At 38.9% G+C, this 15,157-nt stretch overlaps 1 protein-coding gene across 1 annotated transcript in view; it reads right to left on the minus strand.

Annotated features, from left to right (window-relative positions):
- rxfp2b (relaxin family peptide receptor 2b) overlaps positions 1–15,157 on the minus strand; it is a 312,780-nt gene that overhangs the window by 51,825 nt on the left and 245,798 nt on the right. The window contains exons 14-15 of the mRNA XM_028800786.2: positions 9,243–9,314; positions 5,837–5,908 (exon numbers count right to left, since the gene is read on the minus strand). Coding sequence (XP_028656619.2) covers positions 5,837–5,908; positions 9,243–9,314 — 144 coding nt within the window. The remainder of the gene's footprint in view (positions 1–5,836; positions 5,909–9,242; positions 9,315–15,157) is intronic.

Consider the following 15,157-nt stretch of genomic DNA (forward strand, 5'->3'; position numbering starts at 1 on the left):
TAAATTATTATTTTATTTTAGTTAGTCTTTCCAGCTACTTTAATAGTTTCGTTTAGTTTTACTTTTTCATTTCAGTTTTGTGAATTATTTTATTTCAGTTTACGAAAATGTTTTTTTAATAATAGTTTCAGTTTTGATTTTAGTTTTTGTTAACTACAATAACCTTGGACTGTTGGATTACTAAAGTTACAGATTACTTTGTTTGAAACTTTTAATGTGTTAAATGGGACACGTTTTATTTTAAAATGCTCTGTACGCTGCTGTACATAGATGTGTGTCTGTTAGTAGTTCTGTTCTGTTTGAGATACACGACTGGAACCTGCTTTAGCATCCTCGGTGCCAACTGCATTGCTGAATATATGAAATTTTCAGGTAATATTTAATCTTTTATAGTTTATTACAAGTGTATACAGGTACAAAAGTATTGGGATACACCTCTTAATTACTGAAGTCAGGTGTTTCAATCAGACCCATTGCCACAGGCGTATAAAATCAAGCACCTAGCCATGCAGTCTCCATTTACAAACATGTGTGAAACAAAATAGCTCGATCAGAAGAGCTCAGTGACTTCAAGAGTGGTACTGTGATGCCACCTTTGCAATAAGACAATTTGTGAAACTTCATCCCTGTTGGATATTACACTATCAACTGTAAGTGTTATTATTGGAAAGTGGAAGTGTTTAGGAAGAACAGCAACTCAGCCATGAAATGGAAGAGCATGTAGAGTCACACAGCGAGGTCAACAACTGCTAAGGTGCATAGTGTGTAAAAAGTCACCAATGCTCTGCCGATTCCATAGCTAAAGAGTTCCATACTTCCACTGGCATTAATGTAAGCACAAAAACTGTGTGGCAGGAGCTACATGGAATGGATTTCCATGGCCAAGCAGCTGCATGCAAGCCTCACATCACCAAGTCCAATACCATGCGTCCAATGGTGTGGTGTAAAGCACACTGCCACTGCACTGTGGAGCTGTGGATATAAAAAATATATGAAGCCATAATAGAATGAATTATTATTAAATATGCAGAAAAGTTTAACTAAATGTAACTTAAAACTAAAAACACAGGAGGTCTCTGCCTCATCTTAGAGAAACCACTAATTGAATTTTCCAAGATCAGAATAAAGTAAATGAGTACCGAATGCTCCTCCAGATAGAGAGGATAAACTGATGGGAAAGCCCATACACCCATCCTGTGAAGCGGTGCTAAGATTAATAGGACAATCCACTAAACACCCCTCTTAAGGAAGCACTGTTCAAATTAATGGGAGAATCAATATAAGTCAGAAATTACTGGTGGTGTTAGTTGATTGGAGGAGGTAATAAAGTTCTGCATATTATGAGTTACATGATGTGATGTATTAGATGAGGTGATGGTAGTTAGAAACATTGCCTAACTCTGTGCAAATAAAGAAATGTTCTGCATTCACATCTGGGCTCCGTCACTGCCTTTCTTGAAGATGAAGGAAAGTTCTTTGCATGACAAACATTGATACTGTACTCTTTTTAAATTGAATGTTACAGAGAGTACGACACAGCTGTGACCAATAGTCTCCAAAGTCTATTCACCTACTCTAAGAAGAACCTCATAACTCAGACAGGCAAGCTTTTAGCCATAGCTGTCAATGTCTAAGCTTGAACCAATGAAATGGAGAGTGGCTGGATGTTTTAGGGAGGTATGTAAAGATTTAGGGAAAAGTCATGAATGGATAAGATTCACAGATGCTATTCTTTGTCTTACGATGAAGCTACAAGGTGCTACATGAAGTACAAGGTAAGTGTGAGACAAATGGATGCTTTATGTGTGAGTGGAAACCTGTTGATGTAATCAGAGTATCAGGTTTACAGAGCAATGGTATTGAGTATTAGGCAATTTATGTATTTATTTACTTTTTTTAACTATGCTTCTGCCATCCTCTCCATCATTCTTATGTTTTTGTGGACACATTCACTGTCAAGCACAAACACCAACACACACAAACTAATTGTCCCGATGAAATAAGCAGAGTGATATAAGTAAGCTAGCATCATTTTATAATCTTATACATAGCCCGACACTAGCTTTGAGATCATTTCCTCTTAACCATAGATTAATGTTTTCTCGCTTCATGGTATATTTATTATCTTGGTGTATACGGGTGCTAGCCTCAGTTCAGGCTGGTGCTCACTTCTGGCTTCTAAACAAAACAAGATCATTTGAGCTCAACAAAAGGCATTATTTTTTTTTGCAAGCTAGTATTCATGGCTGATATTATTCTTTACACTGCAAGATGTTTTTCACTTTACTTCCGAGCCACCTTTTATTTTTTGGCAGTATTCAGTTGCATGTCTTGTAGTTCCAGCAAGCATTAAAATGTCTCTCTCTTCCATGCCAGCTGAGTCCTGAAATTAAGCAAGCTACACTTAAACAAATTTGACAGTTATTTAGAGGAAAAACTAGTGAAAAAGAGGGAATAAATGTAATATTTTATATAGTGGGTATCAAGAAATATATGTAATAAGATGTAAAGATATTAAAAAAAGGGTACCAGCAAGGAAATACGATGATGCAAATAGCAGTTTTTGATGGTGCACTGAAAAGTAACCCAACGTTTTCCCAGTTATCAGGGGAACAATTACAATATTACAGGCTGGGATATTTCCTGAGCATAAGAGAAACATTAAAGAAGAGCTGCATCAGCCTACATCTGAAACAAAACGTGTAAAGGTTAATTCTACTCTGAAAAACAAAAAACTATGTGAAGAACACAGTGCTTTGGTTGTTAAGCATTCATCAAGTGCATGTTTAATGTTGTTGAAGTAGAAAAAAGGAGGTGTTTCAATTTCTTCAGCTCTTGTCCCCCAAGTGCTAATGACATGGAATGGAGAGATTTTACGCAGGAGACCATGGAGGTCTTCCTTTTGTGTTTATGTGTGTGTGTGTATATATATATATATATATATATATATTGTCACACACATGTGCCTTGGGGACAGCTTTAAGGCTCTGGTGGTGGTAATTCCTCTATAAAATAGCACTGTTTACTAACTCCTTTTCTCTTCCTCCCTCTACAGTGGATGATTGACAGCCCTACCTCCTCTGATGTCATTTCCGGTGTGTCCTACCTCCTGGATCCGCCTCCTCCAGCCCGGCTTGTACTTAACCAGAAGTGTCACCATCTTGGATCAGTCACTTTGAGACTTATATAAAGCGTATATAAAGACATCTTTTGCCGCTTTCAAATGATTTATAACCTGCATTTATTTTCTTTTATACAGTGCCCCAAAACTTTTGTGCCTTTCTATATTTTTCATTACTATATATATATATATATATATATATATATATATATATATATATATATATATATATATATAGTATGGCACAAAAGTCAGACAGATATATTTCAGGTGGGAGTCCATATACTCCTCACTACAGTTTTCAAGCGATAGCTGGCAATTAACATTCATGTCATTATAATACCCAGAGGTTTTGAGAGTCGCTTAATGAAAATGTGACCATGCCCCAGAGGGTATAAAGTAGAAATGCTGGTACTGAATACTGGTGAGACTTCAAACACTGTCAGCACGAAGGAAAAGCTTTTGGTCCCCCAAACAGCAAAACACAGAAGTGCTGATATGGATCAACCTTGAAGCACTGGTTTAAAGTGAACTAATTAAGTAAGATATACAAATGAGAGAGAGAAAGAGAAAGAGATGAGCACAGAAAACAAGATCAGAATAAAAGTAGCATGTGGGGTGACTGGCAGCAAGCTAAAAGGGTAAAGAGTTGAATTTAAAAGTGTGATGGTTTAAGTAATTTGTTCCATTATTTTATAATGCTTTGCTGATGACATCATTACCTACCGGTGTCATTTTTTTGGTTAATGCTGTGCGCTGTTAGGATTGCATGTGTGTGTTTGTAAGCAGGTGTTCATCGCTATAACTGGACAATGTTTGCTGCACTGTACCAGTTTGTATCACATCCAAGTTTGAAACATCAAGCAGTAGTGCATGGAAAGAAAGAAAATATGTAAGCTAATATTTTTGTACACAGTATGGGTAATGAGCAAATATATGACAATGCTGGAAATTCTATAAATCCTGGCCGAACTGATATAAACCTCAAAAAGAAGACATGTCCAAGAAAAAGAGGACACCTGGCACCGTACTTAAAACTCAACTCGACTTCTTTCAAAAATTATTGTAGTAAGGGTCTAGGATTTCTAATAACAGTTAGAACATTTTTTGAAATGTTTTTTCTCAACTTTGACCTTTTGTTTCTTCTGGTTCCCTAACAATGGTTTTGTCTTTTCCTTTGTCTTTATTTTATTTGATGTTTAATTTTGCTCACTAATTTCTTTTGGTGATTAGCCTTTTTGGAAGATGCCGCTAACAAGAGAAAAAAAAAGAAAAACAAAACACGACCAAGACCGCTTATGATGCTAGTTTCCTTGACTCAACAAGTCTTTTCTTTGAATTTGTTTTCGACCGGGACACAACAAGTGGACAGCCAAATGTGCTATCAGTAGTGCTGGTATGCGAGTGTCAGTAGCAAATTAAGGAGCAGGCGAAGTGAGAAACTCATAATTACTCTGCAAAGCACAAGACTGCTGTTAAGAGAAAGAACTCATCAGTCGACATGACAGACTTTTTTGTGAGACCAGGTAAAGCAGAGAATGCTGTGACAGCAGTTGAGGGAGTTTTGACATTTTACAATAGTTACAGATCAATGGAAATTCTTTATGGCTACAAAGTGTTGAGCTGTTTTAACAGCCATAAGAAATAACAATGTTTAAGCTTTTTGATTATGTTACAAAGTGTTTAATTGAAATTGATTATTTTTGCAGCCAACGAGGACTTAAAAAGGTGTTAAATGGAAAATAATGTATGGCTAAAATGTTGCTTTTTCCATTTTTTGCCATTACGGAAGAGAAACAAAAAGCCTGTAACAGTCCAAAAGTTTACTAAGAAGTTTAAATTGATCAGATTTTATGAAAAAAAGTAATAAAGGTTCAATGTTGAGGCATCTATCGAGCGCTGACAATTCTTACTATTCTGTTCTACTTTCTAAAAAAAAACTAATTTTATCAACAGCCTGGATACTGAGCATTGCTCTCCAGTATCTTATATAGGAGGAAATGACGAGGCAATTTACCACTTGGCCTCCTTGATACATAGTGCCAATAAAGACTATACTGCGGCCATGAAAAAATTATTCCAAAATGGCGGCGACAAACAGAACACAAAAGGGCACTGCCAGAAAAAAAATAAAAATCAACAATGATCAGAAAATTAAATAAGCAATAAAATAAATTAAACCTGTCATGAATCCTAGTTTCTTGTTCTCTGCATTTTTTAAGATCTTTGCTCATTTGCAGACCTCATGATTTGTGTTTGCTCCATTTAGTAAATGAATTGTGAATTTCCCTTTGGGATTAATAAAGTATCTATCTATCTATCTATCTATCTATCTATCTATCTATCTATCTATCTATCTATCTATCTATCTATCTATCTATCTATCTATCTATCTATCTATCTATCTATCTATCTATCTATCTATCTATCTATCTATCTATCTATCTAGTATTAGTTGCTGTGGTGAATTCACTGTGAGCCAGTCTGTCTGATTACTGTTTTGGAATTTCTTTGAAAAATTTGGTAAGGATAAAGCATCTGCTCCGAATGATCACTCACGACAGATAGTTGGTCAGACAGTGCTGAATGTGTAAAACTATTGCGCTTTGCTACATGACTGATCAGACATTGAAAATGTGTAAAGAGGAGTGTGTAAGAGCAGGTAATAAGCAGCACATATAATAAGCAGGGAGGACATGAGAAAAGAAAACTTACATGTGGGAGAGGTTCTTCATAGGCTTAAACATCCTTGTGTGAATATTGGGAATCTCAATTCCTTCTAGAACTCTAAAAAAGGCATACAAGTGTCTTTATTGTGGTTAAATATTGTACTTTCAACAATATACAGATGAGAAACATGAATTACCAACACACAACATCTTTACATGTACTGCATAGAAGAGACTGGCCAGTCTTCCAATATGTAATGCACTTCAAATGATTTTTGCACCATATTGAAGAAAAGTTTGAATTTGACATATAATTAAAGACATTAAGGTAAAAATAACATTTTAGAAAATTTAGTTTATAATCACAATTCAGTCAAATATTTATTCATGCTCATGAAAGCAACAATGTTTGATGGTGGTTAATGAATCTAAGCAAAAGTGACCATTTTTAATTTTTTTATTTCACACACGCACCTTTTTTACCTGTTTTTAAAATGCACGCTCTAGTGCTTATGTGGACAGGAACCAGAAATCATAACCACAGTTGCACCATGAGTGTGACTATTCCACTGCCTTGTAGCAAGATTACATAACGCAACAAGCGGGTTGGCTTTCTGGACTGGCCGTCACTGTATTATATGGTCTGGAGGTTGACAAAGAAATATCCCTGCAGGCATTATTGTGAACTACTAAGTCTGGTAGGACCACGACCGGTAAGGATTCCAGCTGCCTAGTGAAGGCATTATGCTGCTATGACAACTAAGCAGGAAATGGACGTTTCCACGGGAAATTTTTGTTTTAAGGGGAACAGCGGACCGAGAAAGGAGGAAGGGAGAGGAGCAGAAGGCAAGGAGCTTGGCTATCTACGCCTAAGAATACAGAATGATCAGACTTCACCCAGGGACGTCCGCTATTTGTGGGTGGCCACCCAGAAGTTGTAAACAGTGAGACAAATCCCTGAGTGGAGGCAAGGGGTTGTGGTATATGGACCTGTGGTTCTCCGGGTACTCCCGTTGGTGAGTCGGATTCGTGTTTCTAAATTCATCAGGATAGCAAGAAGGCAGCCATATTCACCTGAGGTCCATTTTTTCTTTCATCAATGGGAACTCTATGACCTGATTCATCACACAGAATATGTTTAATCCTTCTCTTTTTGATTTGCCTTTTATTTTGTGTGTGTTTTGTACCGGGAATTAAGATTTGGCCACTGAGGGTAGAGAGGCAGGTGAGAGCATCCGGGGAAAATGGGATCACAAACGAGCACCCAGTCACCTTTCACGTAAATGCGTAAATATTGTACTCTGAATAACAATACACTCACTTATTTAACCAACCAAACTACCATCTGGGTTTTTGTCAAGCAGTGGCAGGTGCGGAGAAGGGGAAGACGGGTCGAGTATCGAATATTTATTAATGCTAATATATCCTTCGAACATCATCCACTAATAGATAGATTGTGCCCCTTTTTTGGGCGATTGTTACAGTCTTAATTGATAATGGAATAAACGGAACAAAGAAAGGCCAGCTGTCCAAAACTATAAAGTTTCTTTCATGGCCTGGAATTCAGTGACGAGGAAGAAGAGCTTTCATCTCAGCCTGACTCTGCACACTCCATCAACGTAAGTGGTCCTCAGCAATCAGAAATAGGTAAGGAGAAGGAACAGGCTCATCAAGACGAGGAAGAAGGAGGAAAAATATATCATAGTGTTTGTGCTCACATGCATTAAAGGCAAAAAATGTCATCAACAAATTATATGGGGGAATTGCTCTTGGGATGTCAACATTTAGATGGGTGCCTGTGGTTTTTAAAAACCTTCAGACATGAACATTCAAACTAGTAACACTGAAAAAAATAACTTGTTGGATCTACCTAATAAAATGATGATACCTGTTTCAATTTTAATTAAAAAGCTGTTCTAATATAAAACAAATGTGTAGACTTAACGTTCACATCTCTTATAATTACAACAGGAGTTTGTTGGAAAACAACAAAGAACAAGAAGGTCCTGGGTGATGGTTCACGAAGTTGGCTATCATGTACAAAGTAAGACTTGACAGATGTCACGCACACAGGAACTCAAGAAGTATCGAAAAAGTGTTGTAAGAATGTAGCAGAAATTAGATCTTTATGTTGGGGTGATTATGCTCTTTGCTGAAAACACCTCATGTCTTTTAACCAATCAGAGAAATATTCAGATGGTGCAAGCCAACAAACGAATAAGAGTAAATATAAGGATAAATTCAGATGTTATGTACATTCAGTTGTCTATAAATATGAGCCTGTAACTTTGCTTATTGACCAGAGGTATCTCTCTTCATGATGAGTAATAACAGATGCAATGGACAAGCTTCCTCCTGCTATGTTCTTCAGGTTGATTATTAATAGATATATATTTAAGGTAATGATTTCTATCACACAAAGCTTAAACAAAATGATGTCATGGTAAATGAAACACATAACAATAATAATTATTAACAAATTAATGGAGACAATAACTTACAAAATAATCACATAGGGGGATTTTCAGATGTCGAAAACCTTCCAAAAAAGCCAAAATAAACTTGAAATAAAATGGATTTAGAGAAAAAAAGTATATATATATATACATATATATATGGTGGGAGATGGCCGGTCGTTCATCCCGGCCAATACCCCCAGGCCACTAGATGGAGCCTTCCCTGTACCATGGAAGTGCCCCAAAGACCAGCAGGGAATCATGGACAATGGAGTTTTTATTCCCGATCCTGCTGGACACAAAGGGGCCCACCAGAGGACGCTGCAGGGAGGCTCAAGGACTTACATGTGCCCTATAACCCGGAAGTGCGTCTTAATTACTGCGACAGAGGAAACAACGTACTTCTGGGATGAAGAAGGAGAGTTTTCATCCGACCCGGAAGTGCTAACGAGTCACATGGACAAGGGTTCAGGAGCACTTCTGGGTCATGGACTATAAAAGACTGTGGGAAACCCAGACGAGTGAGCTGAGCCGGGAGGAAGGGTGGCTAAGTGTCTGGGAGTGGAGGATTAAGTATTGGTGATTGATTATTGATTATTGTATAGTGTATGAGTAGTGTGGAGCGGAGGGTGCTTTGTGCTCGTTATTATTATAAAAATAAAAAGTCTTGGACTTTTACCTGGTGTTTGGCATGGTACCTGAGGGTTCAAGGGAGCAATAGCGCCCCCTACTGTTACAATATGTGTGTGTGTGTGTGTGTGTGTGCGCGCGTGTGTGTGCGTGTGTGTCTAAATCGTAACATACACATTGTGAAAAATCAGCCCTAGGATAGATCAGAGGTCCCATCTCAGACTGAAGATATGCCAGGCAATTTGAGTCATGTTACCCATCAAACACACATTGGCACCATTGTCTTGAGCAATCACTTATGTAAGGAGCTTTGAGATGAGGTCTACCGTGAAAGGCATGAAATAAAAGAGTGAATTAAATACTTACAAAGACTGAAGCTGGATTAAGCTTTCAAACTGACTGCTGTGTATTTGTTTCAAGGGATTGTTTGATATATTCCTGCAAAAATACAATGATTATAATTGTACCTATACATACAACATAAAATACATAAAAACAATCAAGAAATGTTCAAAATAGCTAACAAAAACCACAAATACTCCCCAGTGAATTCCAAAATGCATGGAATAAACTTGGGTTTGTCTCCCTGCTGCTAATTTGAAACTCCCACTCCCACATTTTTTTTTGCAAGATAACTTAAAACCATCTGCACAGAAGATATTTTCTCATGGTCAGAATGATGCATCCTGGACTTGATTTAGGAAAAAGGATAAAAGTATTCTTTGATGTTGTATCCGTAAAATTGTGCGACTCTTATTTTAATATTCTCCACATCACTCCTTCATTTGTCTGGTAAAAGAGAAAGACAAAATAAAGGGGAATTCTGTCACTGTGCCAAGCAGGTTACACTGCTAAAATGGACCAGCTCGTGCAGGATTTTTTAGCCTGCAAAGTGGTGTGAGCAGAGCTTCTGAACATCATCCACCTGCAGTATCTGTCTAATTCCTGAACCCACTTAATCCAGTTTAGGTCTCACTGAATACAATACACAACGTTAGGACTAGCAGCCATACCACAAGGACATCAGAAGAGGTCATCCACCTGAACTGAAGCATGTTTGGACTCAATCAGTACTTGGATGATTTGATGGAGACCATCTGTCTAAAAGTGTGGGTTGCTACTGGAATAGGTGTTGGCGATGCCAGCAGGAAGCGCTTACCTTGTGTTGTGAATGTGGACCCCAATGCCCCACTGCAGTGACGGAGACACTGTGCTGTAAATATGGAGCTGTCATTTGGATGAGACAAAAAATTGAGGTCCTGTCTCTCTGTGGAGATAAAAGATTCCTGGGCATCCTTCTTAAAGACCAGGGTGCACCCGATGTCCTGGCTGAACTGCCCTCCATGCCTAGTCATTCTGCTCCGTTATCATCTTTTGTCTTCAACTGGCTAACTGTCTCTCACTACTTCACCACCTACAGTGCATCTGGAAAGTATTCACAGCTCATCACTTTTTCCACATTTTGTTATGTTACAGCCTTATTCCAAAATGGATTAAATAAATTTTTTTCCTCAGAATTCTACACACAACACCCCATAATGACAACGTGAAAAAAGTTTACTTGAGGTTTTTGCGAATTTATTAAAAATAAAAAAATTGAGAAAGCACATGTACATAAGTATTCACAGCCTTTGCCATGAAGCTCAAAATTGAGCTCAGGGGCACCCTGTTTCCCCTGATCATCCTTGAGATGTTTCTGCAGCTTAATTGGAATCCACCTGTGGTAAATTCAGTTGATTGGACATGATTTGGAAAGGCACACACCTGGTTGACAGTTGACAGTTCATGTCAGAGCACAAACCAAGCATGAAGTCAAAGGAATTGTCTGTAGACCTCCGAGACAGGATTGTCTCGAAGCACAAATCTGGGGAAGGTTACAGAACAATTTCTGCTGCTTTGAAGGTCCCAATGAGCACAGTGGCCTCCATCATCCATAAGTGGAAGAAGTTCGAAACCACCAGGACTCTTCCTAGAGCTGGCCGGCCATCTAAACTGAGCGATCGGGCGAGAAGGGCCTTAGTCAGGCAGGTGACCAAGAACCCGATGGTCACTCTGTCAGAGCTCCAGAGGTCCTCTGTGGAGAGAGGAGAACCTTCCAGAAGGACAACCATCTCTGCAGCAATCCACCAATCAGGTCTGTATGGTAGAGTGGCCAGACGTCGGTTTTACTCCCGTCTGGAGTTGACCATGAGAAAGAAAATTCTCTGGTCTGATGAGACAAAGATTGAACTCTTTGGTGTAAATGCCCGGAGTCACGTTTGGAGGAAACCAGGCACCGCTCATCACCAGGCCAATACCATCCCTACAGTGAAGCATGGTGGTGGCAGCATCATGCTGTGGGGATGTTTTTCAGCGGCAGGGACTGGGAGACTAGTCATGATAAAGGGAAAGATGACTGCAGCAATGTACAGCGATATCCTGGATGAAAACCTGCTCCAGAGCACTCTTGACCTCAGACTGGGGCAACGGTTCATCTTTCAGCAGGACAACAACCCTAAGCACACAGCCAAGATATCAAAGGAGTGGCTTCAGGACAACTCTGTGAATGTCTTTGAGTGGCCCAGCCAGAGCCCAGACTTGAATTCGATTGAACATCTCTGGAGAGATCTTAAAATGGCTGTGCACCGACGCTTCCCATCCAACCTGATGGAGCTTGAGAGGTGCTGCAAAGAGGAATTGGTGAAACTGGCCAAGGATAGGTGTGCCAAGCTCGTGGCATCATAGTCAACAAGACTTGAGGCTGTAATTGCTGCCAAAGGTGCATCGACAAAGTATTGAGCAAACGCTGTGAATACTTATGTACATGTGATTTCTCAGTTTTTTTATTTTTAATAAATTTGTAAAAACCTCAAAAAGTAAACGTTTTTCACGTTGTCATTATGGGGTGTTGTGTGTAGAATTCTGAGGAAAAAAATGAATTTAATCCATTTTGGAATAAGGCTGTAACATAACAAAATGTGGAGAAAGTGATGCGCTGTGAATACTTTCTGGATGCACTGTAAAAGCTCATGTGTGGTTATTATACGGACACAAGAATGTCATCCATCCATTATCCAACCCGCTATATCCTAGCTACAGGGTCACGGGGGTCTGCTGGAGCCAATCCCAGCCAACAGAGGGCGCAAGGCAGGAAACAAACCCCGGGTAGGGCGCCAGCCCACCGCAGGGCAATGTAAAGCATTATTACTATTATTAAAGGTTGAGTAGTTTTGCCTTATCACTCTGGTCCTTACAACATGATATTAGAATAAGTGGGATAAAAAAAAAAAATAAATAAAAAACTGAGGAGTAGAGTATAAATCAGAGTTAAAGTTGTAGGTGTGTAGTGCATTAGTGAATATCGTGTACACATGTGGCTAAGGATTCAAAGAGCAAATTAACTGACATGTTCTCTAGGCTTAAGGAGCTTATTTCATGCCTCCACTGTTGAAGGTGCTTAAGCAAGTTCAGGGTTGTAGCAGGTGGAGCCCACTTTGGCAGCAAAGCGCCTAAGGCTGGAACAAGACCCAGATAGGGTTCCAATAATTAATATACTGAATTACTAAGAAAAGTCTGAAGGACCTCAACCTGGACAGCTAGAAGCCAACAAAAACACATAGAGACCTGAAAATTCCTAAAGATCATAAACAAGATGTTAAAATATTTTGCTTCAGGAAGGTGAAAGCAGCTGCAGCAATAACAAGATAGAATTGATTGTTTTTAATCACTAAAATTTGAACCCATTTAAAAACAGAACAAGAGGAACAGGAATCTGGACATCCGATAAGCAACTGTTTTTAACTCAGTATGTCGAAACACTCACAAGAGGGGAAGCCTGTCTTAGCTTGATATTCTGTAAAAATGAGGTGAAAATCCAGAATACCAAGGTTGTTAAACTATTATCACCCCATGAACACACTCTGTAATTGTTTTCACAGATTTCTGATGACATAAATAAAAAAAAAACAATAAACAAACACAATCAGTGAGTCAAATCTGTGTCTGAGACATCAGCTATGAACTTCTGCTCAGGAAGAGTAAAGGAACAAATGTTAAAAAGGAAAAAAAAATCAAAGTAATAAATACCTAATTGATCTCTGAAGTACTTGAATCAAACCTGAACTAAGAACTGCTACCGCAGCATGCACAGAATTAGTTCAAACAGATGTTCAAATATTCCACCACCTAACAAAACATCAAGGAAACTGAGGCCCTCTGGTCAGAAACTGACTGCTGGTGACCTTGGCCAAGAATATTTAAACAGTATGTTCAGTCAAGATAAGATGATATTTAGTCAGAATTTCTTTATCAAATAACGCTTTAGAAGCTGTCCATAGGGAGTCCAGTAAATTCTAAAGGGCTCCTTTGTATATACTGTATGGCAAGAGCAAGCTGGCTCTGAGGAGTTACAGGATTTAGGCAGATGTTGTCTCAGTGAGATGCTTCAGATTACTTGGCCAAATAAAAGCATTTTCCAATTCTATATATATATATATATAGGCCAACCACAAGCGTTACCTGGAAGGTAACCACCCATACAATCAGATTGTGACACAGACTACGAATGCCGTGAATATATATATATATATATATATATATATATATATATATATACTGTATGTATATATATATATATATATATATATATATATATATATATATATATATATATATATATATATATACTGTATATACTAGCTGTGGAAGCCCATGGACTCCTAGAAACTATTTAAATTGTCAGAAAAACTACCATAATGCAAAGTCGCTAGTTTAGTTTTGTGGACGTGCTCACCCCCCTTGTCATCAGCGGCTAAGTGAGTTTGTCTTTCATCAGCGGTTTTACTTTGGCGACAGAGTCACTTTCTTTCAGCTTCATGCTGTAGCCTCACACTTCTTTCTTCTTCCATATTGTTAACTTGGGGCCGCCTTGCCGGCTCTTTGAGCTTCATGCTGTAGCCTCGCACGTCCGGGCCGGACAGAAAGGCAGGCACACACTCTTCCACACGTAGACATTTATATATAAGATATAGGTACCGGCTGACTCGCTGATCTTGATGATGGCGGCAGTTGCTCAAAGACAGCTTGGTGGCTCCAAGCTCTGTACTCCTACCTCGTAACGCCGGATGCTGTATGCTGATACTCTCTTAGCTGTGTGCTGACTCTCTGTTAAACAGTAAACCAATGGCAAAGAAACACAGCTGCCCTTCGAAAACCCCCTCCTAAACAGTATTACAATGGGAAACAAACACAATCTTAACCATCATCAGCTGCAGGTTTGCTCTTTTACTGCGTAACATGCTTTTTGCACGTTGTTTAGAACATTTCAAAGACCAAACCCTGACCAGCCAAATTGCTCACTGTTCTACTCTCTCTCCTCCAGACCGCATCTACTCCAGGCACTGCTCCCGAGCCACTGAACCTGCTCAACGAAGAAGACTTTGTGTTCCTTTAAGCTGAAGGGTTGCTACCTGTGTGCTTGTATGTCGAAGATATAACTCCTATAAACTCTTCCTGCCTGTTCAGCAATAAAATTAATCTTCCTTGGAAACCTGGTCCCATCTTCCTGTCTCTTGTACAACTGTACAACTCAAGCTTGACAATATATAAAAGAACTCCGACCCCTTCACTTTCTGCAAAATTTATCATGCAGTAGATTTAATTCTAAATGGATAAATTTGTCATTTTTGCTAATCAGTTAACACTAATTGGCCCATATTGACCAAGTGAAAGCAAGTTTGACCAATTTATTAAAAGTCAAAAGCTGAACTCTCTCATTCATAGAAGTATTCAGACCTTTAATTCAGTAATTTGTAGAAGCCTCTTTGGCAGCAGTTACATCACTACAAGATTTGCACATCTGCATTTGTACAGCTTATCCCATTTTTCCTGGCAGATCCTCTCAGGCTCTGTAAGATTGGATGGAAAGTGTCTATAAACTGCCATTTCCAGGTCTCTTCACAAATGTTCTATGGGGTTTGGCTGGGCAACTTAAGCACAGTCAGACTTGTCTTGAAGTAACTCCAGTGTTGTCTCATCTGTATGCTTTAGGTCATTGTCATGCTGAAAGGTGAATCATCGCCCCTGTCTGAGATTGTGTGCATTCTGGAGAAGGTTTTCTTCCAGGGTCTCTTTCTATTTGGCTGCATTCCTCCTTCTCTCAGTTCAAACTAGTCTCCCAGTCTGTACATAGCATGGTGCTGCCAACACCATCATTCTTCACCATAATGATGGCATTAGGTAGGTGATGGACTGTGCCTCATCTTTGCCAGACATTGTGCTTGGAGTTCTGCCCAAAGAGTTCA

This window comes from Erpetoichthys calabaricus, chromosome 4 (genome assembly GCF_900747795.2).
Source record: "Erpetoichthys calabaricus chromosome 4, fErpCal1.3, whole genome shotgun sequence".
In the NCBI taxonomy this organism is placed as follows: Eukaryota; Metazoa; Chordata; class Cladistia; order Polypteriformes; family Polypteridae; genus Erpetoichthys; species Erpetoichthys calabaricus.